General features: G+C 53.4%; 2 protein-coding genes across 2 annotated transcripts in view; one reads left to right on the forward strand and one right to left on the reverse strand.

The window, feature by feature from the left end:
* ABCC1 (ATP binding cassette subfamily C member 1) overlaps positions 1 to 2,112 on the forward strand; it is a 98,190-nt gene extending 96,078 nt beyond the window's left edge. The window contains exon 29 of the mRNA XM_030300860.1: positions 396 to 2,112. Within this exon, the coding sequence (XP_030156720.1) occupies positions 396 to 504 (109 nt within the window). The 3' untranslated portion in view covers positions 505 to 2,112. The remainder of the gene's footprint in view (positions 1 to 395) is intronic.
* A 5,482-nt stretch (positions 2,113 to 7,594) lies between these two features.
* Positions 7,595 to 27,835, reverse strand: part of ABCC6 (ATP binding cassette subfamily C member 6) — a 35,792-nt gene continuing 15,551 nt past the window's right edge. Inside the window, exons 9-22 of the mRNA XM_030301585.1 lie at positions 27,325 to 27,492; positions 26,719 to 26,893; positions 25,307 to 25,382; positions 23,734 to 23,863; positions 21,312 to 21,519; positions 20,063 to 20,373; positions 17,825 to 18,024; positions 15,633 to 15,759; positions 14,825 to 14,926; positions 13,946 to 14,092; positions 11,973 to 12,131; positions 11,727 to 11,893; positions 8,425 to 8,619; positions 7,595 to 8,106 (exon numbers count right to left, since the gene is read on the reverse strand). Coding sequence (XP_030157445.1) covers positions 7,998 to 8,106; positions 8,425 to 8,619; positions 11,727 to 11,893; positions 11,973 to 12,131; positions 13,946 to 14,092; positions 14,825 to 14,926; positions 15,633 to 15,759; positions 17,825 to 18,024; positions 20,063 to 20,373; positions 21,312 to 21,519; positions 23,734 to 23,863; positions 25,307 to 25,382; positions 26,719 to 26,893; positions 27,325 to 27,492 — 2,274 coding nt within the window. The 3' untranslated portion in view covers positions 7,595 to 7,997. The remainder of the gene's footprint in view (positions 8,107 to 8,424; positions 8,620 to 11,726; positions 11,894 to 11,972; positions 12,132 to 13,945; positions 14,093 to 14,824; positions 14,927 to 15,632; positions 15,760 to 17,824; positions 18,025 to 20,062; positions 20,374 to 21,311; positions 21,520 to 23,733; positions 23,864 to 25,306; positions 25,383 to 26,718; positions 26,894 to 27,324; positions 27,493 to 27,835) is intronic.

Raw genomic sequence — 27,835 nt, forward strand, 5'->3', positions numbered from 1 at the left:
CGTGTGTGAAGTCCCTGCCACATTCTTGGTCCTGTTCTAGGCACTGGGGACTCAGCAAGGAGGTATCAGAGAAGGAGCCTGCCTGAGGGACCTGATAGGTTAGTTGGGGGCTGTGTATGGATATAGACAGCAAACACAGCAACGAACAAAAGCTGATTGCTCCGGGAAGGAAATGTAAGAAGTGACAGCCAGTAATGAGCGTAAGCATCACAGGACTTAGACAGTGACAAGAGGAGGGATTGAGGATGGGCAGCCAGTTGGAAGGCTACTGCACCAGTCCTAACACGAGGCATTAGGGCCCTGACCCAAAGCAGGGAGTTGGTCATGTGGCTCTTGGGGGCCCAGAGTGCCAACTGTTTCCCTGTCCCTCATGTCTGTGTCCCCTCCTCTTGCAGGGTAATCGTCCTAGACAAAGGAGAAATCCGGGAGTGTGGCCACCCCTTGGACCTCCTGCAGGAGAGAGGTCTTTTCTACAGCATGGCCAAAGATGCTGGCCTGGTGTGAGCCCCAGAGCTGGTGCATCTGGTCGGAATTACAGGGCTGACAGGGCAGCATCCAGGGGTGAGGCGCTGTTCTGGGGAACCCAAGCCTCCTGTCTACTGAAACCAAAAAGAAAAAACAAAAAACAGAAAACAAAAAAATGAAAACACACACAAAGCAGCCCGTCCGGCCCCCAACCTGGAACTGACCATGAAGCACCAGGAGAGACCCAGAGATGCAGCCCCCCCAAACGCTCCCACCCTCACCTCCATTGCCCCTACAAGATGTACATACGTTCTCACGCCCCTGGGAGTGCACACTTGTGCTCTTGGTGCTTTGTTAGGAGGTTTGGTGGCCAGACAGCCGGAGAAATGGGTTTCGTAAAATATGCTAGTGACCAAATCCAGCCAACTGCCTCAGATCTCTCCAGCCAAAGTCTGTGGATTCCGTCTTTGAGAAGCTCGCCGGCCCCCGACAGCTGCCCGTGGCGCCTCTGACGTCCTTCCTTGTCTGGCTCCTCCCAGAATGCTTTGTTTCCTCGGGGCTGCAGGTGGGAGGTGAGGGGCCTGGGAAGATCATTCTCACCCTCGGGCAGTACCTTGAGGGCCAGGGACTCTCCTGTCACCAACCGTCTGGTCTTCCAGGCGCTCAGACGCTAGGTACTGATGTCCCAGCCCCACTTCACTGGTACATGTGTCACACATGGGGCCAGCCTCCATCTCCATGGACTTCTCACTGACGGGACTCAGCAGGACTTGTGGGCTGTCTGGGCCCGGAGATCATCTCAGTGCTGACTCCCCAGCCTGGCTGCTCAGCTCCTTGTCCGCTCCAGTCTTCTCCCTGCTCTCCTTCCTCCCTCTTCCTACCCATTGCTAGAATGGCTCTACTTCTGTAGTCCCTGAGAGAGAAGATCTGCCAATGGTTATGAAGCGGTCAAGGTCAAGGGAGCACCAGGTACCTCCTAAGTACAACGCGTTGGTACCTAAATGAGCCCTGTTGATTCCCCTCTGCGCCTCCGGGTATTTAGATTTCTTTTCTCGCCCTTGGCATCTGGTTAGCTTGAAGGTGGCAGTGTGGAGAACTCGACATTTCATTACTGAGTCTCTTCCAGGATGAGAAAAGGACCCATTCACGAATATCAGTGACTGCTGCTTTTTCTTTCTTCTTTTTTTTTTGTTCCTTCAAATGCTGCTCTAAGGAGAAAAACAGTCTCAAGACTTTAATTTCTTGGGAGGAAGGGTTAGCCAAGGAGCAGCATTCCCAGGGAATGGCCACGTCGGCCGGCTTCTGACAGCTGGTCCACGTGTTCCTGGAGGAGAACGGAGAAGCAGAGTCCTTCGAGGCCCGTCCTGTTTAGAGCTCTCAGGGAGCACGGTGAGACCCCAAAGCAGAGGAAGGTCACTGCTACTCCAAGATTCATACTTGCTATGAACTACGTTGCTGACTTCAAACCCAGAGAAGCATCTTTCTTTTAGGTGGAAATACATATTTATTTTTTTTGTAAGTTATACCATTCTTTCACACTAGATAAACCAAGTTTTTCTTGGGGATCTTTTTCTAACGACTTACACTGGAAACGTGAACATTTGCAAATAATTTGCAGTAAAAAAAAATATTTTGTTTCTTACTGAACAGTTGTCCTGTGTTCTTGGGGCGTTAGCAGAGGCTTCAGCCCTGTCCTTCAGGAGTCAGGACTGGGTACCCTCTCGTCTGCTTCTCTTCGTTCTCTTTGGCACACCTGTCGTCTCCAGCGGGAGCTCTCGTCCGGAAATGGGACCTTAGAGGTTAAGCAGCTGCAGTTTAGCGGGGAGTCAGCATGGCACAGTGGACAGAGGCTGGGTTTGAATCCCACCCTTGGATTCACTGGCCTTGTGACCCTGTGTGAGCCACTTGGTCTCTGTGCCTCGGCAGCCTCATCTGTAAGATGGGACTGATCGTACCTGCCTCCTGGGATTGTGGAGACAAGCAGCAGTGTGTCTGATATGCACAACCCTGGTCAGGTTCTAAGACACAAGGAGGGTGAAAGTCCCATGTGGCCAAAATGACCCTAGAAAATCCCTTTGCATCAGGACAGGACAGGCTGTCCTGCAGTTAGCAAATTAGCCCTAAACTCTTAGGAAATGAACAAAAGGGTTTGTTTCTCACCCCTGTGTCTTGATGAGCATCGGGTGCCTCTCTAGGGTCCCTGCCTTCCATGCAGCAGCTTAGTGATCCAGGCCCTTCTGGGCTTATGACATCACCTCTCGAGGCTGGCTTCCAGAGACCACAGCAGGGGAGGGGAAAGTGCGGGTGATGGACGCCCATTTTTCAGTGTCCCAAACCAGAAGCCACACAAGTCAGCTCCACTCAGCCCGTTGGCCGGAATCAGTCCTACGGCCCCAACCACACTGCAAAAGAGGCTGGGAAGTGCAGGGGCGTGTAAGGGAGAGAGAGCAGTACCTCTCCCTGCAGTCACTCGCATGTTTTCTGGGGTTTGGATAGTGCGTGAGTGAGGCTGGCATGTTCGGTTTCTGAGTTTGAATTGGACGAGTTTCGATGGTGAAGAATTCCCTGTAGTTGGGGAGCAGGCCATTTCTGCTGCACCCTAAAACCGCACACCAAGTAAATGTGCAGAGGGGGCTTCCCGACCCTGCCGGTCTTCCCTCCGACATTGCTGTCCCTGGACTGACACCTTTGCCTCGCACGTCGTTGCGTTTAGGGACTGAAGCCTGAGCGTTCAGTACAGGGCTCCCGTCAGGGTGTTACCATTGGAAGGAGGTATTTATACGTGCCGGGTCGGGGCAGGGGTGGGGGGGTGTCGGTCTGAGAAGGGAGGTGTGCTCCTGTCTCCTGTCTCCGTGGAGCCTGACCCTGAAGCACTAAAACCCCAAGCCGGGTCTGTTAAACAGGTATCTGAGCGTGTGCCTACGGGTGTGCTTTGTGAGACAACTGGGACTCCAGAGGGTCCCAGGCCTGAGTCAGAGCTCCTTCTGCTTTACGAAGAGAAGGCCGCAGGCCGCATTAACCCTGAAGAAGGTGGAAGCCAGAAACGCCAGGGTTGGGGCAGGGGCGCCTGCTCGTCCAGGTATGGTCCGGGTGAGCGCTTTCCTAACGTGGAGGGAGACGGCACCTGCCGTGTGCCAGGCCCTGGGCTCAGTGCGGAGCGTTGCTCACGCGGGAAGGGACCCCTGGGCCAGAGGGGAGCGGGCAGTGGACATGGTGCCTCCCAGTGTTGAGCTCTTGTCCGCCGTTCATTCTCACACCCCCGTGCGGGTCCTGCAGCTCATTCCAGAAAAACACTCCCAATCGGACCGCTTCTCTTCCCTCCCATTCCTGCCACGCTGGTCTCTCTCTCGTGTTCCTGTGACAGCCACCACCTCAGTGGTTTCCCTGCTTTTGCCCTGGCCGCCCCCTCCCTGCAGCAAGTCTGTAAAAAAATCACATCACAACCCTCCTGCGGTCCCCATCTCGGCACCCAGACACCCCACGTAATCTGGCTTCCCATGACCTCTGCCCGCAGCTCCCTTCTGGCCACCTCACTGGCCTCTCCAGCCACAAGTCACACTCTGCTGGTGTTCCAGGGTGCAGGATGCAGGCCCAAGGACGCAAGACCAAGAGGGTCTTGCCTCTTGCTGGTCCCTCCCCTGGTGGTGGTGCAGTGGCTGCTCTGTGAGAGCAGGGGGTTCATCTGTTTATTCCCTGATGAATGGCCCACCACGGGCATGTAGCATGCATCCAAGTGACTGGGTTCTCTGATCCAGGACAAGCCCTCTGTGCCGGGCCCTGAGCCAAGTGCGAAGTCATCGGGGACTCGAGAACTTGCCTTTCGGCACCCGTGGTTTCTTCCTTGGTACAGCTGGGATCATTATGTCCACCAGGCCAGGTGGGTGTGGGGATGGAAAAAGATCCAGGTAAAGCACCCAGCACCATAGCCGGTGATGATGTAGGATTCATCGCTTTGTCCATCCATCCGTCCGTCCGTCCATCCAGTCACGCAGGTGTCACTTACTAAGCACTCTCGTTTGCTGCACACCATGCCAGGTGCTGGGAGACACAGTGAAGACACATGAACAAATCCCTTGCCTCGAGAAGGAAAGGGGGGCCCTGGGGCACCTGGGGGGCTCAGTTGGTTCAGCATCCGACTCTTGATCTCAGCTCAGGTCATGATCTCACAGCTCATGAGTTCGAGCCCTGAGTTGGGCTCTGTGCTGACTGCGTGGAGTCTGCTTGGAATTCTCTCTCCCTCTCTGCCCCTGCCCCACTTGTGCGCTCGCTCTCTTTCTCTCTCTCAAAATAAATAAACCAAGAGAAAAAAAAAAAAAAAGGAAAGGAGCCCTTTCCTTCGCTTCTGGTGGGATACCAGAGTGGAATTCAACTAGCAGCAAGCTAGTGTTTTAGAGCTAACGAAGTGTGCGAGAGGCAGTGTGGTACAGTGGATAGGACATGAGCTCTGGAGCCCGGCCACCTGGGTTCGGATCCCTCCTTATGCTATCTCCTTATGCTATCCCTCCTTATGCTATCTGTGAAAGGGGCCTCCTCAAAGCATCCTAGTAAGGGGATAATGATGGGACCTTCCTCCTCCCGTTGTAAGGGTTCCCTAGAAGGCTGCGGCAGGCATTGGGGCAGGGCTTGGTAAGCGTTTGCAGTGACGGGAGGGGACACAGGTGAAGGTAAGGGACCTACTGAGACCGGCACTGACCACAGAAAGTCTGTACATGGCTTTTCCTGCATCTGTGTCGCCCCCACCCCCCCCCCCCGAGCCCGTGGCAGGGGGACGGATGGCCTGGGTGGCCCCTGCAGGCCAGTCTCCAGGAAGCCGTGGTGTGGGCCCAACAACAGCCTCATTAGCGCTGGCTCCCCGGGAGCACGCTCCGCCTGCTGGCCAACCACCTCCTTCCATGAAAGAAGCCTTCGAATGGCCCCCAGTGGGTTTGCCAAACACACAGCGGCTGCCTCTTTGGCCTGCGGTCGCTCTGCCCGGACATCAGGGGGCTCCGTTCCAAGTAGAGAAATGGAAAGTGCTGTGTCTGGTCCCTTCCTCTGCTTCAAAGTTGGGCAGACGCCCCCCACGCCACGTCCTGGGCTGTGGTGGTAAATAGACCCAGGAGCAGAGCCCCCACTCGGCCACTTACAAGCTGGGCGACATTGGCAGGTCATGTGAACTCACTGAGCCTCAGTTTCCTCGTTTATAAAACAGAGCTGGGAGGTGCTAGTGATGGTGGGGCCGGCCCCTTGTAGGCATGACCAGGGGCAGGCGAGGGGCGCAGACCTCCCACTCTGCTTGCAAGGCGACAGCAGGAGCTTCTGGCCGCCCCTTGGCAAAGGGAGGTAGGCACTGCTGTTAGATCTAGCTTTGGTTTACTCTGGGCTGAAAACCCGATGTTGAATGGACCAGCTGAAAGTCCCCGTGACCGGGCTGGGACAGGGTGGGCTCCGGGTCCCAGCAAGCAGGTGGGTGTCCACAGGCCCCTCTTGATATACCAGCACAGCCATTGTCCACGTCTCAGCGGATTAACCACGGGTCGGGTAGGCCCAGTGCCACTCACCAGGTGATTGATCCCCCGGGGGACAGTGGCAGCATCTAGAGACATTTTTGTCACAACTGGAGGTGACAGTGCTATTGGCCTCTAGTAAAGAGGCCAGGGCTGCTGCTGAACGTCCCTCCCAACCCAGAATTATCAGCCCACCTGTCAACAGTGATGCAGTTAAAGGGCGCCTGGCACCTGACTCTTAATTTCGGCTCAGGTCATGATCTCAGGGTCATGGGATGGAGGGCCACATTGGACTCCACGCTGAGCCTGCACCTCGCTTAAGATTCTCTCTCCCCCTCTGCCCCTCCCCAGCACTCTCTCTCTCTCTCTCTCTCTCTCTCAAAATAAATAAACATTTTTTAAAGAGTGATGTGGTTAAAAAGATCCTGGTGTGTAAAGCCTTTACCCCCTGGAGGACCCACAGAGGTCCTCAGATAGAACAGGATTGCCGACTATAGTGAACATCGATCGGGCGTGCATTTGGTGCCCAGCTCACCTCTGCAGCCATGCCGTGAGGTCACTAAAGAACTGTGGGGCTGGCCTCAAGTTCTGGTCCAGGGACTTGACTCCTTTCTCAGGCTGCCCTTCACAGCTATATGCCTGTGTGGCCTCAGGCTGGGCTATTTTAGACTCTTGTCCCCCTTGCCTGGTGCCTGAAGCCAGTTTTAGGAGCCCTGTATCCGATTTCCGAGTGCTGTGGGAAACCGGCCCGAGCAGCATGGCGCGTGGTGACTCCCCCTCACGAAAGCGAGCCCTGAGCCATCCCTATCCAGGCCTCTGGCTGCTCTGGACGTCCCAACCACCATTGGGACCCCCCTGGGGAGCTGGAATTTGGTCTTCAACAAACGGAGGAAGTGTGCGGTGAGGAGATTCTCTCAGTGGGAGTCTGGGGGTGCTGGCTCTGTGAACCCTATTTATGGAGTTGAAAGTGTGCACGTGCTCATTCCCGGGACGGTCTGCTCTTGGTGTGGGTTGTGTGGCTGGTGCGACAGTTCAGATAAGACGCTCCTAGGGGCTCATCTCCGAGGGTAGGGGGGCACCAAGAGGTGTGGAATACTCCGGAAGCTTTGAAAATACGTTCCAAGGGGCACCTGAGTGGCTCAGTCGGTTAAGCGTCTGACTCTTGGTTTTGGCTCAGATCACAATCTTGTGGTTCATGAGTTTGAGCCCCGCGTCGGGCTCTGCGCTGGCAGCGTGGGGCCTGCTTGGGATTCTCTCTGTCTCCCTCTCCTGTCCCTCCCCTGCTCGTGCTCTCTCTCTCAAGATAAAAAAAAAAAAAAAAAATAGGTACCAAAATGGAGAACGCGTCAGCAGTTGTGGGCGGAGGGAGGTGGGTATGGTTACGAAAGCAAGCAGAGGGGTTCCTGTGGTAATGGAAACATTCAGCATCCCGTCTGGTGGGGGTAGGTGCAGGAGCCTCCGTAGAAATGCGCGTGCGCACACACACATACACAAATCCACATAAAAGCGGGAAATCCGAACAAGATCGGCCGATTGTACCACTATCAACATCCCGGTTATGATATTATACTATCGTTTTTCAAGATGTTACTAGTGGGGGAAACAGAGTAAAGCTACGCAGGAACTTTCTGGATTCTTGTCGTGGCTTGTCACTCGACAACCATCTCAGAATTAAGGGGGTGGTTTGTAAAAGGCACACACACACCACGGTCCCAGCCCCCCCCCAGCCCCAGAGATGCTGATTTCTTTGGTCTGCGGTGGAGCCCAGACATGTGCAGGTTTCCAAGGTCCTCAGGTGAGGCCAACGGGCGGGCAGCACAGGGAGCCCCTCCAGGGTGGATGCGGCGGGATGAGCCCTCATCAGGCCAACCTGGGTGTTGCTGTGTCCTCCTGGGTTTGTGATGATCGGCCATTTTCTCTGCCATTTTCCTCCCAGAGATCAGAGGGGTCTAGATCCAATACTGAGGTGCCACTGACGACCCCTGGGTCACCTGTACCTCCAAGGCACAGCAGTCTCTCCGGGTTGGCGAGGCGAGGGCAGAGGGCTCAGACTAGGCCTGACTCCTGTGCCAGCCTGTGAAACAGGCCCTTCTGGGCCAGCAGCTGGACCGGGCTGCCACTCTCTGCCACCTGCCCCTTGTCCATGACCAGCACCCTGCAGGAGAGAGGGCAATGGGGAGCCCTTACCGGCCCAATCCGCCCGAGCGCTTGCACCAGTGAAAGCCCAGCATGTCTGCTCTGGCAAAGTCCGGCCTTCCCTGCGGTTTCCTGACCCTGACAGCTAGGTTGGAAACATCTTGCGGGCAACGTGTTCTTGGGCTCATCTCCTCCCTGCCGGGCATCAGTTTTGCCACCTGTACAGTGCGCGCGTGATAACCCATTCCAGCGCCCGTGCGGCTCTAAACCCTGATGCCTTCCTCTACGCCCGTGGGGGCGGGGCGGGGAGAGGGCCTACTCGGGGAGGGGTGCTTACCTGGCGCAGTCCATCACAGAGCGCAGGCGGTGGGCAATGACCAGCACTGTGCACTGGGCAAACGAGCTCCTGAGGGCGGCCTGCATCTGGAGCTCCGTCCCCGGGTCCACGGCGGCTGTGGCCTCGTCCAGGATGAGGATCTGGGTTTTCCGGAGAAGGGCACGTGCCAGACACAGGAGCTGCTTCTGGCCCACACTGGGAAGGAGTGGGACGGTCAGGCCCGACGTTTCTCTACCTGCATCTCAGGACTTGCAGGGCCTGCCCACGAACGGATCCCCCGACAGCTGCAGAAGTTAGTGGGGCAGGTACACACACTCCTTCACGAGGGTCCCCAGTCCACAGAGCTGGCAGGAATCCCCTTCCCGCCATTTTTTGAGCACGGAGACTCCAGGCAAGACATTCAAACCCCCGTGCCTCAGTTCCTCTCCCCCAGTGAAATGGCTATTTCCACTTCTACTCAGTGTTCTTTATCTTGTGCCAGACATAACCTACGTGCCTGTGCATGTCTTGACTCACGTCTCACGGTGACCGCAAAGGTAGTTACTGTGCCAATGAGTCTTGTGACTCATCAGGGTGCAGGGACAAAATAAGCCCGATAAAAGTGCTTAGAAGTGTGCTTGTCACAGAGTAAGGCCCCAGCACACAGCACACAGTTGCAACTGAAGGTCACACGGTCCGTGACACCCCTGACCCTAGAGACCCAAGGCTGTCTGGGGCGGTCTTCCTTCTCACGGTGAAGCCTTCCAGCAGCGTCTCTGGGGAACCAGGACCCGCTATGGCCACGCCCCTGGCGAGCTGGGTGACCCCGGGGCAACTTTCAAGCCTTATAAGCCAATCCTGCAGAAGGGGATTCGTGAGGGGGCCTCTCTGAGGTTTACAGGGAAACATTATTTTTCCCTCCATCCAGGCACTGTGTCTGCAACTTAACACGTATAAGTCAATCCTCGAACAGGAAGGAGATACTCACTATAGTTCTCTTTTCACTCACTTCTCTCTTGGGCAGAGAAGATGAACTTGCCCAAGGTCCTAGAGCTGGTAACTGGGGGAGGCTGGATTTGACGCGTGTCTAAACTCTCAGCCACCAAGCTACACTGCTTCTCTAGTGAGCAGAAGCTCTGATGAGGCTGCCACCCACGGCCTCTTACCCTCACACCTCTGGGGGCAGATGGGGTTTTAGGATCCAGAACGTCTTTGTTTTCAAAAAGGCACGCAAGCATCCATCCGTGAAGGAATGGGCAAGAAAAATGGGGTACGTCCCTACGATGGAATAGTATTCAGCCTTAAAAAGGAAGGGAATTCTGGCACATGCTGCAATACTGATGAGCCTTGAGGGCATTATGCTGAGTGAAACGAGCCAGTCACAAAAGGCGAATGCTGTAATACTCCCCTTAAATGAGGTACCCAGAGGAGCGCCTGGGTGGCTCAGTCGGTTAAGCGTCCGACTTCAGCCAGGTCACGATCTCGCGGTCCGTGAGTTCGAGCCCCGCGTCAGGCTCTGGGCTGATGGCTCGGAGCCTGGAGCCTGTTTCCGATTCTGTGTCTCCCTCTCTCTCTGCCCCTCCCCCGTTCATGCTCTGTCGCTCTCTGTCCCAAAAATAAATAAACGTTAAAAAAAATTAAAAAAAAAAAAAAATGAGGTGCCCAGAGTAGTCAAAGTCACAGAAACAGGAAGCAGAATGGGGGTTGCTGGAGGCTGTGGGCAGAGGAAAATAGTATTTTTTTAAGGCTTATTTTCCTTTTGAGAGAGAGAGAGAGAGTGTGTATGAGCAGGGAAAGGGCAGAGAGAGAAAGGGACAGAGAGAGCCCAAGCAGGCTCTGAGCTGACAGCAGCGAGTCCGACGTGGGGCTTGAACTCATGAACCGGGACATCATGACCTGAGCTGAAGTTGGACACTCGACCAACGGAGCCACCCAGTTGCTCCTAGAATTGTTTTTTCATGGGTACAGAGTTTCAGTTTCGCAAGATGGAAAAGTTCTGGAAATGGGTCGCATAATTATGTGAATGTATTTAACACTACGAACTGTACATTAAAAAATGATTGGCCATTTATAACTACGTCGATGGAACCAGAGGGTATTGTGCTAAGCGAAATTAGTCAGAGAAAGACAAATATCATGTGACTTCACTCATATGAGGAATTTAAGATACAAAACAGATGAACATAAGGGAAGGGAAGCAAAAATAAGATAAAAACAGGGAAGGGGACAAAACATATGAGACTCTTAAAAATGGAGAACAAACAGAGAGTTACTGGAGGGGTGGGGGGTTGGGCTAAATGGGTAGGGAGCATTAAGGAATCTACTGAAATCATTGTTGCACTATATACTAACTAACTTGGATGCAAAGTAAAAAAAAAAAAAAGTAGACCCTATTTTCCAGTATTTATGAATAAAGATAAATGTATTCTAGTAAAGAAAAAAAAAATGGTTGGGGCACCTGGGTGGCTCAGTCGGTTAAGCATCCGACTTTGGCTCAGGTCACTATCTCGCAGTTCATAAGCTCCAGCCCTGGGTCGGGCTCTGTACTGACAGCTCAGAGCCTGGAGCCTGCTTTGGAGTCGGTGTCTCCCTCTCTCTCTACCCCTCCCCCGCTCACGCTCTGTCTCTCTCAAAAATAAATAAACATTAAAAAAAAGTTTTTGAAGCTAAATTTTATGTTAGGTGTATTTTACCACAACTAAAATTTCTTTTTTTTTCTTTTTGAGACAGAGCCAGAGCACGAGTGGGGGAGAGGGGCGAGGAGGGGGGGGGAGCGAAAGAGAGAATCTTAAGCAGGATCCACACTCAACACGGAGCATGGTACAGGCCTCAGTCCCATGACCCTGGGATCATGACTTGAGCTGAAACCAAGAGTCAGACGCTCAACCAACTGAGCCACCCAGGCGCCCCTAAAAGTTCTTCAGACAGAAACGTACACCATATGTTACTTAGAACCCACAGTGAGAGTGGAATTGTGCCCACATCAAACACGATACTTTTGTAGCAAAAGAAATGCTGAGAGGGATAAATAGACTATAAGTAGCCTTGTGTCAGTAAGGGTTGGGTTTTGCACCCAAATAAATTGAGGAACCGAATTGAGGAAAACAAAACTGGATATTCGGAGACTGTGTTGGAGTTCAGAATTGCTGATAAGGGACGGGGTTCATCCTGTGAGTACTAACAGAATGAAGCTGGCAGTCCCGTGGGGGAGGCAGACTTCCAGGGCATGTTACCCTGGGGACAGGGCAGCGCGGGGAGCCTCAGCCACACTCGCCTCTCCACGCAGCTCCTCCCAGGCCCTGGTCGTGGCGGGGCAAGCCTACCTCAGGTTGCAACCTTGGTCAGCACACTCATACTGCAGCTGGCCAGGCAGGCTGGCCACCAGGGCTCTGAGCTGCACCGTGTCCAAGGCCTCCCAGACGGCTTGGTCCGGGTGCTCCTGCAGCATGTCCAGATTCATCCGAAGCGAGCCAGGGAACAGGGTGGGGTCCTGGCCGGAAGGGGCAGTGGGTCAGAGCCGGGCCCAGCCACGCCTCCCACCTCTGCCCACCCTGTGCCCCGGGCCTCACCTGGGGGATGATGGTGATCCTGGACCGCAGCGTGTGCAGCCCTACGTGGGTGATGGGGACCCCGTCGATCCAAATCCCACCCTCGGCCGCCTCCAGGAGCCGCAGGAGGCCCCCGGCCAGGGAGGACTTCCCGGCCCCTGTCCTGCCAACGATGCCCACCTGCCAGGGGATGGGAGGGCAAGGCTCGTTCTGACCACGTCTGCCCAGAAGCCCGGAGGGTCCCTGGGCATCTCTGCGAGGTGTTTCCCCTGCATCCAAGATACATCCATCTATCCATTATCCTTTGAGCATTTGTCCATCTGTCCACCTTTCCATATGTCCACCCATTCCATCCAGCCTTCTTTCTGTACATAGTTCTCTGTCTTCTCCCCTTTGTGACTCATCTCTCCCATCTTTCTGTCCACTCACCCACACTTCCTGCTATACCCCCACCCTCCCGTTTTTCCATCCTTCCATCCATCTGCCCATCATTGTTCCTGCCCCCATCCGTCCTCAGCATTTACTGCTGCGTTCTCAATGTCCAACACTCGCTGGAGGCTCAACACTATATGTTTAAGAAGTGAATGAAATATGGGCCATCTGGGTGGCTCAGTCGGTTAAGTGTCCAACTTTGGCTCAGGTCAGGATCTCACAGTTCATGATATCAAGCCTGGCTCTGGGCTCGCTGCTGTCAGCACAGAGCCTGCTTTAGACCCTGTAGCCCCCTCTCTCTCTGCCCTTCTTCCACGTTCAATCTCTCTCTCTCTCAAAAATAAATACACACACAAAAAAAGTAAATGAATTGTGTTACCCACTGTATGACAGGCAACTCTTCTAGGCATGAGGAATAGAGAAATTAAGGAATCCTTGCTCTACAGGGCTCACTGTCTGGTCTTGGAAATAATGCAACTGAGCAAACTTAATTTGAATACACTGTGATGAAAAAGCCCCCTCTATAATCAGATTTTGGATGTGAAGCCACCTGGGATAGAAGTCAACAGGGTAATCAGAGCAGGCTTCATGGTGGAGGTGATACTTGAGTGGAACCTTGAAGGATAAGCAGGAGTTTGGGGAAGGGGAAGATGCCAGGTAAACCCCCCGAGGGCAGCACCAGGTGCCCACCTGGCCCCGTGAGGCAGTACTCCCCAAGTATTGGCTGAGCCCTGGCAGGGCAATGAATGAAGAGCTGGGCAGAGCCTTGAATGCTAAGCTCAAGAGTTTGGGCTTTACTGTAAGGGAAGCTGGAAGCAGGGGGAAGGTCTCAAGCAGGGGAATGTCATGCCCAAATAAAGATCACGGAAAACAGACTGGAGGTGACCAAATGGGAGGCTGGGGGCTCAACTGGGGGCCTGGAGCAGTCTAGGAGGAGGCAGGAAGGAAATGCAAGTGGGAAATGTTTCCTAAGCATCTGTAAAATGGGACAATACTAGCACTTCTTCGTAGGGTCGTTGTCAGAGTAAAAGTGCACCTGATAATTGCTAAAACCCCGGGCAAACGCTTCTGCAGCTCTTGCTATGTGCCAGGCACCGTTCCCAGCAGTTTATATGTGTTAAGTCACCGAAACTTCACAAGAGCTCTGTGAGATTGACATTGTTATTTCCATTTTACAGATGGAAAAACTGAGGTCAAGACATGAAGTGACCTGCCCAGGGTCAGCCATGGCAAAGCCAGGAACTGAGGCCGTGCAGACTGGATCGCGTATGCGGAACATCCAGCACTCTGCCACAGCACTCACGTTGGAGGCAAAGAGAAAGAAGGCGGTCGGAGAGACGCCTCCTTACCCAGGACACCAAGGTGGGTGGGTGGTGGCATTCGCCAAGATGGCGGCAGGTCTGGGGGAGATGATCGTTTCAGTTAGGGCGTGGTGGGTCTTCAGAGTGGAGGGCCTGAAGTCGGGTGTGGAGGAAGCATTTGGTGCTCAGGGCCTAGACCCTGGGCACTGCCCACCCTGGGCCTGGCTTCCAGGAGGAGGAAGACGGGCCAGAGCCGCTCACCTTCTCTCCGGCTTCGATCTTGAAGGACACACCCCGAACGGCCAGTGGGAGCTCAGGTCTGTATCTCAGGCCAAAGTCCCGGAACTCGATCTGCCCCCCGTGAGGCCAGGGGGACCGGTCTGCACAGGTGGGTAGCCTCCAGGGCGCCTGGGACGGGAGAGGGGCACAGGGTCAGAGGAGCCGCTCTCTCTTTGAGCTTCAGTTTCCTCTTCTGTAAAATGGGCATATTTACTGCTATCTTACAGAGTCGTTGGGGGCATTGGAACATAGCAGAGCTATAAACAAGTGACCTCTGAGATTATAAAAATAATGATGGTATTGGCTACTCTATCTTTATTATTATTATTAGCCACTATTAATTGTCAAATAAGATTCTGTCTTCCTCTAGAAGGGGTAGAATAATATTCTCCCCTTTGTCTTTGTGAGGAGGTCCCCTCGAGGTGAAAGGGGGCCCATCAGAGCCGTGGGCGTGTAGGGCCTGTCTACGGTGTGCCTGACACTAAGTGCTTTCTCGTGGGATCTCACCTGACCCCCCAGTACACCCGCGCTGTTACCTTGCCGTGTCACTCTTCCGTTATTGTCATCTTGCTGTGATGTGCCTAGAGCGTTGCTGTGATGTGTCTGTGATGTGGCCGTCATGTTGCTGTTCTACTGCTACTGCACTGCTGTTACCTATGGTCCCCTGTCACTCAGAAGAATGACGTGCTTTGCCCAAGTGAAGAAGCAAAGGACCCAGGATTTCTCCTGGCTCCAGACCCCACGCTCTTAACCATTACTGTCACCCTGACTGCAACCCCAGCCCTCAGTGGCAGGGGCTCTAAAGCCCGTAGCAGGCATAGACCTGGGTCCACACCCCCATCCCCATCTTCCACCCATCACCTCCTTGGGCGTCTGGACATAGTCCTTCATCCGCTCTACCGACACGATGCTGCTCTCCAGGTCTGTCCAGCTGCGAACAGCCCACTGCAGTGTCTGGGTCACCTGGGGGGGAAGACATCGCAGGCTTGCATCAGCCCCCCTAGGCAGGGTGGGAGGCAGAAGTGGGGACAGGTAAGGGGATGGGCTTTGACTGTCGTCACCAGGACCTTCCTTCAGTAGAACTGGAGTATGTAGAGTAGAAAGGAGCTTGTCCAACCCATCTTGATACAGGTGGGACGAGAGGACCAGAGAGGGTGTATGGCTCTCGCAAGGACACCCAGCAGGGCTCAGGCCCACTGACTTCCATTCTGAGAGTTTCTCTCCCCTGATTTCCCATCATTTTGCCTCAATGTAAAATGAGGATAATAATAGTATCCCCGATGGGGTTGTGGGCAGAATTAAATGGGTTAATATTTATAAAGCTGTTAGAACAATTCAGTAGAAGAATGCTACTTGCATATATATTTTTTCCTTCATAGATATCATGACCTGACGTGACATATTATTATTAATAGTTAACAAAATTTAGCACTACCCTGGAAATGGACTCTATATACCTTATCTCAACTAGGCTCTACAATGTCTGAAGTGAAGAGATTACTGCCCCATTTTCCGGATGAGCACACTGAGGCTCTGCGAGGGAAGACTTGCCCAAGGTCCAAGAAGGTCACCCCAGCTAAGCCTCTATATTTTCCTCACTGGTTGCTGGTTTGGACTTGGGTCCTTGAAGGTCCGACTGGCAGGGGTCTGTCTTGGGAGGCAGGTGTACCTGGAGGGCAGCGGAAACAGAGAAGCCCACGAGGCCGGCGCTAAGGTGGGCCTTGCTCAGCACAGCACACATGGCGGCTGCCAACACCAGCACGTTCCCCAGGAGCTCCAGGTTGGTAGCCAGCCACCTGCAAGGAGAGGCAGGTAAGAGCAGGGCGGGGGGAGGGCCTTGTCTGCAGGACTTGTTTCTCTGGGCACAAGGACTGGTCATCGTACCAAGTTGAGTCCCACAGGGGTCCCAGCATTGGTCTCCTCCACACCCCAGGCCCCACCCAAGCTCAGTGGGTGGGGGAAGTTGACGCTTTTGTCTTACCTGTGCCCAGCTCAGAGCCTGGCACACAGTAGGTGCTCAAGTAAAGTTTTGCCATGGTGCCGATTTTCTGTCCCTGGGCTATGCCCGGCTGTATCCCTTGGGGTCCCCCTGCCTGGACCTGACCTCCATCTTCATACGGCCAATATCATCTTCATGCACAGGTTGGGTTGAACATCACCTCCTCCAAAAAGCCTTCCTGGCCTGTTCCTCCCTTTCTCTCTAACACATCGCTCATAACTTCCTTCATAACACTTACCACTCTTAATAATTAAATGATTTAATCAGTCCTTGACCATCATTCTCCATCAGTAGATTGTGAGCTCCATGAGGGCGGCAACTCTGTCTCATTCATGACTGTCCCCAGTACTTAGCACAGGACCCAGCACGTAGTAGGTGCTCAATGAATAATAAACTGAGTGGATAAATGGCACCTCCTTCTCTTGCATTCCTACTCCAACATTCATTCATTCATTCATTCATTCAACAAACATATTGACCACCTACTGTGTGTCATGTCTGCTGCAGGTGCTGGGGACACAGTGATCCAATTTAAGAATCTGTCTGCAGGGATCTCTGGGCTTTACTACATGGAGAATCTAGTCCTTCTAACAACCCCACAAAGCGGGGTATTGTTGTCCCCATTTGACAGATGAGGACGCTGGGGGTCAGAAGAGTTAGGTACTTGCCAGAGTCCACACACATGAAAGTCTTAGAAGCCACATCACCCTGATGCATACCAGGAAGCATGAACCTTTTCCACTAGGTTATGGTGGTTTTCAACAAACCAACCAGCAAATGAATACATAAGTTGCTTCCTAGACAGCTGCTCTTGGGAGAGTCCCTTTGTTCTTGAAAGCCCAGTTTACCCATCTGTGGAATGAAGTAAAATCCGGCTCCTTACAGATGAGAGGATTAAATAAGATCTGCCATACAGACCATGGAAATCACCGGGCCTTCACATCGCCGGTGCTTTCTAAATGTTCATTAGGTCTTTCCTCCTTGGGCTAGGACCCCAGGAAGAGGCAGGGCAGGTCGCCCAGAAGGCTTATGGAATTGAGATGCTGCCCACAGCCACATGGCCTGATAGCCTCAGCTGGCCAGGGACTTGGGGCATAAAGGAGAAAGGAATTCACATTTATTGAGCACCTACTGTGTGCTTGGCCCTCTCCACACTGTGGCACCAGATTACCTGGATTCAGATCCTTACTCTACCACATTCACTGTGCGGCCCTGGGCAAGTTCCTCAATCTCTCTGTGCCTAAGATTCATCATCCATAAAACAGTCTCAGCCTCATGAGTTGTTTTTAGGACTAAAAGAACAAATCCATGTAGAGCGCTCAGTACCGTGCTGAGCATATAGTAAGCATGTAACAGGTATTAGCTCTGAGTGTATTTATTTAATCCTCATAGCCACCCCATAAGTGACATCCCCCTTGACAAACGAGGCTCAGAGAGGTATGAAACCTGCCCAAGATCACCCAGCTGGTAAGTCGCAGAGCTGAGATTTGAGCCCCTGTCTGTGCTCAAAGCCTGAGTATTCTTACTTAGTAATGAAAAGAGGCTGAGGATGCTTACGTAGCTGCTCTATCACCAAGGCAACAGAGGCTGGTCCAGAGGCCTGGCAACAGAGGCTTCTTCCCTTCTGCTGACATCTGTACTTCCTGTCCACCTGCTGCTGAGGACCCCTCAGGCCACACTCCATCTGCTCACCGTACGAGCCAAGTGCACCCACGGGGTATAGCTTCAGCTTTATCCCTGACTTGCTGTGTGACTTTGGGCAGGCCGCTTGATCTCTCTGGCCACATAGCGTCACCCTACGTCTCACTCTCTGGGAACACAGATGTCTTGCAGGGTCTTGCCTGCCCCCATGCTTTTCCTACCTGTCAGCCACCAGCCGCGGGAAACTGACTCTCTGGCTTTCATCCACGTGCATGTCATTCTGAGCCACAAAGGGGCACTGGGCCTGGAAGGCTCTGACCACTGTGATGCCCTGGAACGTGTCGGCCACGTGGGAACACACGAACGAGTGCCTGGCTGACTCGAGGCGTCTGAGCTGGCATAAGCTGGCCACGTACAGGCTCTGAAGTGGGACAGGTGGGAAGGGGAGAAGTCACAGACACAGAGAGGTAGTCTGAGACGCACAGGGAGCCTCAAGTACAGGGTTTCAGACCAGGCTCTGTTACCAGCTTGCTGTGGGACCTTGGGCTAGTTGATTCCCCTCTCTGGGCTCTATTTTCCCTGCAGAATCAGAGTTACATGGTTCTTTTAAAGAAGAACCCAGAGGGCCGCCTGGGTGGCTCCGTCAGTTAAGCATCCGGTTTCGGCTCAGGTCATGATCTAGTGGTTCACGAGTTCAAGCCCCGCGTCAGGCTCTGTGCTGACAGCTCAGAGCCTGGAGCCTGCTTCTGATTCTGTGTCTCCCTATCTCTCCCTCTGTCCCTCCCCTGTTCATACTGCCTCTCTCTCCTTCAAAAATAAAAAAAAAAAAAAAAAACATGAAAAAATTTTAAAAAGAAGAACCCAGGAAGCTGCAAAACCCTCCAGTGCCCCATCCCAGAGCTATTAAATCAGAATCTCTGGTGGTACCACCTTGGCCTTGGTGGTTTTCAAAAACCTTCTGGGCGATTCTAACGTACAGCCAGGACTGAGAAACCACTCATCTAGTGTGAATGTCTCATTCCCAGCCCTAAAGCCAACTGCTTCACTTAGGGCCAGTCATTGTGGGAACAAAACCATAAAGGACAAGGAAGGCATTCGGCCAAGTGGAATCCGCTCACTTAACTGGAGGTTACCTGCCCGGTGCTGGGAACATAACAATGCCCAAATGATCCGTGGGGTTATTTGCTCTGACGCCACAAGCTGTGTGCCAGCCAGAAGGATATGCATCTGCTGAACAGCCAGCCAGGCTGTGTGCCAGCCTCTTTACAAACAGTATTTATTAATGTGAGGTGGGCACTGGTGTCCTTCACAGTTTACAGGTGAGAAAACCTGAGGCCCAGAGGGATCAAGTGGCTGGTCCAGGCCTCTCCAAGAAGCAAGTGGCAGGGCCCGGATTCAAATCCACCTCCGCCCGACCCTTAAGCTGTCCCTCCCCAGGTCAAGAAGACATCGAGAAGACAGTGGTGGCTGTGGTTTTTATCCGACTACCGTGTTTTTTTCTCTTCTATTTCTGATTACCTGGGGTGGAGGTGGAGGGTAGAGTTCAAACGTGGGACCCGATCACGGAGGACATAGCCTCACACAGCCTAGCCAGTCAGAGTGTGCTAACCCTCTGGTCACTGTGATTCGCTCAGGGATGAACACGGGCCCCCAAACAGGCCAGTCAAATCTTCCCTGGGACTGACCTACGAATGCGGAGCTGGAGTAAAAGTTACTTTGAGTTGGACTTGCTGAGGTGGGATGCTGTGAGTATAGGGTTGTCAGGGGCCATCAGACCCATCAGACCCTAGAAAGACAGTGCGTCCAAAATCAGGCCATGCAGAGCTAAAGCCAGTGGTTTTTAAACATTAGTATGCATCAGAATTATCTGGAGGGTTTGCTGAAACCCACATTTCTGGGCTCCATTTCTACCGTGACTTGAGAGTCAGTAGTTCCTGGGTGGGGCCTGAGAACGTGCATTTCTCACTAGCTCCCAGGTGGTCCTGACGCTGCTGGTCTGAGATGGCACTGTGAGACCCCCTGAGCAAAGATATGGAGAGAGTGACCGCATCCTGGTGATAACCGGCTCCTTGCGCTTTAGGGACGTAAGACGTTAATTTCTGTCCTTTTGTTTAAGCTAATTTCAGTTGGTCTCCAGCTCTGGCAACTGAAAGAGTCCAACCTAATACAACACTTGGAGACCTTGCAATGCCTCCTTGGTTTCTAGATAATTGGAGAACGGAAAGCTGATTTCGGCAGCAGCAGGACAAAATGTAAGATATTAAGAACTTAGACACGGACATTCGGGAGACAGTGTTAAGTGTAGGTGTTAGAAGTAAACTGTGGTGTCTCTGCCTCTGGGAATTCTTCTAGGGATTCTTCCACTGTGCAGAGCCTCTTACGCTGAATCCTGTCCAGAGACAAGAGACTGGCTGAGGTGACCCGAGCTGGCCCCAGGGGCCTCCCCAATCTCTCCGTACCTGAAACCCAGCATAGAGGACCAGCAACGGCAGGAAGGCGACAATAGCCAGAGGGGTGGTCACCGTCACCACCAGGCTGACCTCCAGCAGTCCAAAGGCATAAATCAGCAAGGACCGGAGTTTGTCTGGGATATCCACATCTACTGTGTCTGTTTCCTTAGAGAAGCGATTCAGCAAGTTCCCGATGGGCGTCCGCTCAAAGAAGCCGATGGGACACTGTGCCACATCCCACAGAAGCCTCTGGAAAAGCAGTCTGGATGCCCGGATTCCTGCCAGGAGCACCATGGCCATGGACGCAAACAGCCCAATGGCTGGGGAGAGAGCGGGTGTCAGAGCGTGAGAGCCGAGACCCCCCTCCCCCAACTTCCCCATGATGGCCATCTTATGCTTTGGCCATCCTGAGTGTCCCCTGATGGAACCACCCTGCAGTGGGTTGAACAGTGTGCCTCCCCACCCTGCAAACTCGTGTCCATCAGGAATCTCGGAATGTGACCTTATTTGGAAACACGGTCTTTGTGGCCGTTTTCAGGGAAAGATCCTAAGGTGGTAACACCCTGGATTTAGGATGCCTTCTAAATCCAATAGCTCCCGTCCTTACAAGAAGAGAAGACATCCGGAGACAGAGACGAAGGTGATATGAAGGCAGAGGCACAGAATGGGGGCATATGCAAGCCAAGGATTGGAGACCCCCAACAGAAGCTAGGAGACAGGCATGGGACTGTCGCTCCCTCAAAGCCTCCAGGAGGAACCACTCCTGCTGACAGCTTGTCTTTGGGCTGCTGGCTTCGGGACGCTGAGAGATGAAGTCTGTTGTTCTAAGCTACCAAGTTTGTGGTAATTTCTGTCAGCCCTAGGAAACTAATATACCCCCTTTCTCTCAATGCCCGTCTATGTGCCTGGAATGGGGCTGACTTCACTCCGTTTCTGAGGTGGGGCAAACCGTCTCTGGCCCATCCAAACCACTGCAGTTGGTCTGTCCCCACCCAAGTCCTCAGCTACCCCAACATCTGGGGGCCAAGGTTCTGCACTTGCTGAGGAGTCTGGCACAGACTCTGAAGATCCCAGGAAAGGAGGGATGTGTCCTGCCCCCCCACTCCTTCCAGCCTTATCTAAAGGATGCAGGTCTGCGCTTGGGCCCAGGATGTTTGCACAGATGTCCAGAAAGGACAGGGATGGGCAGGCCAGGGAGCCCTGAGCACCTCAGTTGGGGCCGGGAGGGTGGAGGGTGAGGAAGGTGGGCGAGGGGTACCTTGGAGGCAGCCCAGGAGCCCGAAGATCCAGCCACGCAGAGCCGCCTGGGTCTGTCGCCCGTCCACAGTGGGGTCGTCGGCCCACAGGCTCAGCCAGTAGCCACGGCAGAAGGAGGCCACTTGCTGGCAGAGGAAGAGGAACAGTGCATAGAGGCACAGTGGGGCACCCACAGCCCGTAGGTAGGTCAGGTGCATGGTGGCCCTCACCTGTAGCACAGGTAGGGGGGATGGGGACAGAGAGAGGCCCCGGAGGGAAAGGAAAGAAGAAAAGACCAGGTGAGGTTCTCAACAGGGCAGATGGAATCACGGTGCAGACCTTACCTGTGCTCTCTCGGTTCCTACCACCTGGAGCACCAGCTTTCCTACAGGCCCCACCTAGCCTCAAGACCCCCTTCCTCTGCAGAACCCTCCAAAGGCCAGTGGGAGCTTTAAAGCTGTGGCACTTTCTGGCTTTGGAGTGATTTACTGAACACATACTATAGGACAGGCATGTGTCTCTACCCCCATCATAACTCCCACCTGACAGATAAGGAAAGAAAGGCACAAAGAGGTTAAGACACCTGCTAAGGTCCAGCTGCCACAAATCTGAAGTTCTTCACCTGGCTGCAGCCAGAGTGAACTTCTGGAAACATCATCCTGACCCTATCTTGCCGTTGCTGGCCTGCTCATGGCTTTCTCTTGCTCTCAGAAGAAATTCTCACCTTCTAGTCTGTCTCTCTGACCTTACCTCCTACTCACTATCTGCTGGTCTCATGGGATTTCTTTCTTTTCTCTGGTGCCCCAAACTCCTTCCCACCTCAGAGCCTTTTCAGCTGCTGTTCCCTCTGCCTGGAATGCTCTCCCTCCTCCTCTGTCAGCTGCTGGCTCCTTACTTTAGGGCTCAGCTGGAGCATCACCCATTAGGGCATCTTAACCCAAGCAGGCTCGTGACCCTCAGTTGGTTGGTCTCCATCTCATTTCCCTTCTTTATTTTTTTTTATCATTATCTGATATTACCTTGCTCATTAGCCTAATTATTTGCTGACTGTCTCCCCCCACTAGTGTGCAACATCCACCAAAGTAGAGACATTGCCTGCATGTAGTGGGGGTTCTGTAAATGTCTTTTGGGTGGATGAGTAGGTGGATGGTTGGGTGGGATGATGGGTAGTTGAGTGAATGAAAGGGTAGATGGGTGGATGGATAAATAAATGAGTGAGTCTATAGAAGAGCAGATGAACAGATGAGTGGATGGATGGATTCTGGATGGTTAAGTGGGTGGATGGATGGATAGATGGATAAGTGGGTGGATGAGTGGACAGATGGAAGGTGGGTAGATGGATGGGTGGGTGGATGGGTGGATAGATGGAAGGTGGGTAGATGGATGGGTGGAAAAGTGGGTGGGTGGAATGGATAGATGGATGGATGGAAGATGGGTAGATGGATGGATGGGTGGATAAGTAGGTGGATGGATGAACAGATGGAAGGTGGGTGGATGGGTGGATAGATGGAAGGTGGGTAGATGGATGGGTGGAAAAGTGGGTGGGTGGATGGGTGGATGGAATGGATAGATGGATGGATGGAAGATGGGTGGATGGATGGATGGGTGGATAAGTAGGTGGATGGATGAACAGATGGAAGGTGGGTGGATGGGTGGATAGATGGAAGGTGGGTAGATGGATGGGTGGAAAAGTGGGTGGATGGATGGATAGATGGATAAGTGGGTGGATGGATGGATAGATGGATACGTGGGTGGATGAGTAGATAGATGGAAGGTGGGTAGATGGATGGGTGGGTGGATGGGTGGATAAGTGGGTGGAAGGATGAATAGATGGAAGATGGGTAGATGGATGGGTGAGTGGATAAGTGGAAGATGGGTAGATGGATGGATGGTAGGTGGATGGATGAATGGCTGGATGAGTGAATGGGTGAGAGGGTAGGTGAGATGGATAGATGAGTGAGTAGATGGGTAGGTGGCTGGATGGGTGAGTAGGATGGGGTGGATGGTGAATAAATGGAAAAGTAGGCAGACAGAGGAATGAAAAAGTAGGTAGGTGAAAGGAGGGGTGGACAAAGCATCATAAAAGAAAAGAAATAGTACAAACTTTAGATTCTGACTGACCTAGGTTTAAGTCCCAGGTTGCTTGCTCTGAGCAACCTTGATTTAAGTCCCTTGCTAGCTCTGAGAACGCAGACAAACTCTTTAAGACCTCAGTTTCTTCATTTCTAAAATGGAGCTGTCACCATCTAATTTTGGGGTGGTTGTGAGCATTAAGAAACGTGAAGTGTCCAGAGTCCAACGTGGCACACAGTAGGTGTCCAGTAAAGTGAGTCTCCCCCACCGCGCCTCCCTGCCCAGCACTGTATCTGATGGGAGGTCTTGAGCCCCGGGGAGTGCGTAGCTGTAGCAGTGGACGTAGAGGAGAGGGAGCAGCTGGTGGTTACCCTGCCATACTGGATGCCATCCTCTCCTGTTGACCATCCTGCCCACTGTGGATCATCCAGGGGAGCCCCTGGCTGGGCCTCTGAAGTGGCTCTGTCCTTCTCAGAGACCAACAACTTCATGGACCTGTCACTGAGAGGAAATGAAGACAAGTCAGCGTCTCTGTCCAGGGGGTGTGTGCGCACCCAACCCTCATGGCCACTGGGAGCCGGTGAGCTCTGACATACACTCTTCACTCATTCATTCCTTCGCTCACTCATACAACCAGCATATGGAGCACCACGGGGCATCGCGCTCCGTCCTCCCTCCGCGGTGCCCAGCTAAATGCCACCTCCTTCCCCAGAGGCGAGCAAGCCTGTTCTCCCGATGCTGTTTCATTGAATGAACTTATTTACTCAACTTTGGGACCTGTTTTTCAGAGTTTTCCTTTTGGCCTAAGCATTGCTACGGTCATTTTGCCCCTGCTGTTTACCCGCAGATCTGTTAGTCTACCTTGGAAGAAGGTCAGTTTTGTGCAATTCAAACGTTGAGGACTTCTTGTATCTTCCTTTCGTCTGCGGATGAGGGGGCTGCCTTAAACTTAAATGTGAATTGCCATCTGGTGACTGTGAAATCGTGGGCAGCTGACGTATCCTGTCTGTGCCTCAGTTTCCTCAGCTGTAAAATGGGGTTAGTCTATGTCGGTCTGTCTAGCTACCAATCAATCATCCACTCATCCATCATTCATCAATCTGTCATCTATCTCTCTCTCTCTCTCTGCCTACCTGCCTATATCATCTATCTGATCTTGGGATTATTGTGCACAGTGAGGACAAGTGGGATTGCCCAGTGTAAGACCCAGGAGTGCTCGGGGTGGCTACCTGGCATGGAGAGAAGCTGTGCTCAGCCTCTACATTCCCCAGGGACCAAGGACCCTCACAGTACCCCAGGAGCCCCCCAACAACTGTCACCTAAGCTCGCACTGTGTCCACTGCCCAGTGGTCTGCTGTTGACAAAGTCACTTTCCATAAAAAGGGCGAGTACCAGGTGGCAAGGTTCCAGGGCTGCAGACAGCCCCACAATGAGTCCAGCTATGGCCTGTCTAGAAGGGGCTGGGGACGAGGGGACAGCAGGCCTCCTGGTGAACCCCCACGCGTGTGTTCTGGCCTGTAACAAGTGATCCCACGCGTGTAGACTCAAGCCCTATGTGTAGCAAGCCTGAAAAAGCATGACGAACGACAGGGATGGGCACATCATTAACAGCTATGGCGAGGATCTTTCTCGGGCACCAGCCCTGCCCCTCTCTGGCAATGAGACAACCTAACAAACTTTAGGGCATTCATCATATTTGAGGGCAAACTGGTCCTGCTATGAACTGGCCACATGAGGACTTAACCACTTTGGCCCATTGAGGATCAAACAGCTTTCGGCTGGTCTGGCCCCCAGAGCGGGCACTCAGCAGCTGTGAGGTCCAGAATGGTTCTGGCCGCCCTGACCTGCCCGCGCTGCGGGTGCTGACCCAGCAATGCTTTTACAGCCTCAGCCTGCGCCCTCCCCACGCTCAGCACCTCTCGGGTCCACTTCTCGCAGACTCACCTCTCGGGTCCACCCTCGGGCCTCCCACTTCCAGCAGGGTCTCTGGGGTCCTTGGCATCAGTCGTGAGTTCTGTTTCTGCAAGGTCAAAGGAGTCTTGTCGTGTGATGGGGGGCCAGTAATCGGGGTCCAAACGCGGGCATTGACACCCACCGGCTGTATGGCCTTAACTTGTCTGAGCATCTGTTTCCCATGATCTGGCTCCTGCAACGTCTCTGAATCCTCCCTGGGTTCTTCTGGGACCATTACTCATTGAATCACTCATTCGTGCGCTCATTCACTTAGCAAATATAACTGCGCACCTGCTATGAACTTGGGGCTGGAAAACAGTAGCAAACACTGCACATGGCAAACCTCTCCGGTGTCCCCCGACAGCCTTGCATGAGCAGTTTCTTGTACCTGGAATGTTCTTTTCTAGGCAACTTGCACCCAACCTCAGGGGTCACCTTCCTCAGGAAGGACCCTGCCTCTGACCATCCTCCAGGTTGGGCAGGCCCCATCTTCGAGCTCCAGGATGATGATACTGCGAGTTGACGCTTAGGACTTTTACCAGGGTGAGCCCCTGTTCTGTGCAACAGATGTTTTCAGAAAAGGCAGAGCCTTTTCTGGGGGCACCTGGCTGTGGGTCCTTGCTTTTCCATGGTGGTGGGGGTTGGGGGAGAGCCAGGGGCGGGGGAGCAGCCTACAGCCTACTGATGAAAAAGCACATGCTCTGGAGTCAAGTTGCTTGGGTTCAAATCCCAGCACTGCCACCTATAAGCCATGTAAACTTGGGCTAGTTCCTTCACTTCTGGGCCTCAGTTTTCTCACCTGTTAAATGGACATAATTACGGCACTGACCTCACAGAGGCACCGCGATGATTAAATGAGCTAATGTATGTGAGGTGCCACGGGGGTCCTTATCACCCACCATGGGTGAGCTTGGATCGGTGACGTCACTTCCAACGCGTTATCGTTTTTCCAGAAGGCATGGTATTTTCTGGTTATTAGAAGCCCTAGCTGGCGTGTCGTGGGCCTTCTGGCCTCTAGCCACCAAATGACCATTTGCTCAGCCTCTGCAGCAGTTAGGACTTGAACACTCCAGATTTGAACACACCCAAGTTCTAATGTTGTGACCTCAGAAAAAGTACTTGCCTTTGCCCCAGTTTGTTCATTAGTAAAATGGCAACCAAAAGGGCACATGCCTCATAAGACAGATCCAATGAACTTAGCACTCTCCTTGGCTCACAGAAGGTGTCGCTCACTCTAACTGGGGGGTTGGGTGGCCTCTCAGAGAGCTGTCTGCTTCCAGGCCTGGGCTCCCAGGAGGGGTGTGGCCAGAGCCTTCCAGGGATGCCTGTGGGATCCTTGGAGGCTTCTCCTCAAGGCGGGGCAGGATCCCGGCAACAGAGAACCAGCAAAGCCCAGCCCGTACCTCCATCTCCTGTATCTCCTGGCCTTCTGGCTGCATCCAGAAGGCCCACCAGGGCCCCCTTCCTGCGTAGAAGCTCCTGGTAGGAACCCATCTCTGCAATGGCTCCGTCTTCCAGCACCACGATCCAATCAACCTGGGGCAGGACGTGGAGTGCGTGGGTCACGAGAATCCGTGTCTGGGAAAAGAAGGGGTAGAGGTTACACTGGTGTGTTTGACCAGTCATCCAGAGCTGGGGGCTCAGGGGCAGGCAGCGTCCTGGGACTGTGTGTGGGAGGAGCTCCCCTTCTTGCCCTCCCACCCTCTCTCTCTATGTTCCAGTGGAGAAATAGAGGGGCTCCTTCAACCTGTGTCTTGAAACAAGAAGACACAGGGTTTCCCTGAACCTGGCCGGTGACCTGAGGTACGGCTGGAGTAGTTTAACCGCGGACCCGTGAGCAAGAAATAACTGCTGTCGCAAGCCACAGGGATCGGGGGGTGTTTGTTAGGCAGCATTGTCAGAGCAAAAGCTGACCACTATAAAGAGGAAAACTGATCTTGAGGAGAGGGTTGGGTTAGGACTTCCCCTGCCTTTGCCCTGTGAACTTTGACACGTTTTCCCAAACGTACTGTTCCCTGGAGCAGCCCGTCGGGCCCAATGACCTGGTTGAAGACCTGCTGGCCGACGTGGGCATCCAGGGCCGCCAGGGGGTCATCCAGCAGATACACAGCGGCCTTCCTGTACACGGCCCGGGCCAGGCTCAGTCGCTGCTTCTGGCCCCCGGAGAGATTCATGCCCTGTGGCCACAGGAGAGGAACAGGGGCCTGGCTGGACGTCATGCTCATCAGAGTGAGGGCCAGCTCCCAGGTTCGAACACTTGCTCTCGAACCAGCATCCCCACCAGCCTCCACCCAGCATCGCCTGTCCCCTTGCAGCCAAGCTGCCTGGGGGAAGCGACCTTCTCTCCTCCGGCTCACTTCTCCTTGAGTCTGGTTTCTCTTCTCGCTTCTCCACCGTATGATACCGCCTTCCTCGGGACACCAGTCATTTCTCTGGTTGCCCAAACTTATTTTCTTTCTTTCTTGTCTTTTCTTTCTTTCTTTCTTTCTTTCTTTCTTTCTTTTTTTCTTTTCCGCCTTC

The sequence above is a fragment of the Lynx canadensis genome, chromosome E3 (assembly GCF_007474595.2).
Source record: "Lynx canadensis isolate LIC74 chromosome E3, mLynCan4.pri.v2, whole genome shotgun sequence".
Classification (NCBI taxonomy): domain Eukaryota; kingdom Metazoa; phylum Chordata; class Mammalia; order Carnivora; family Felidae; genus Lynx; species Lynx canadensis.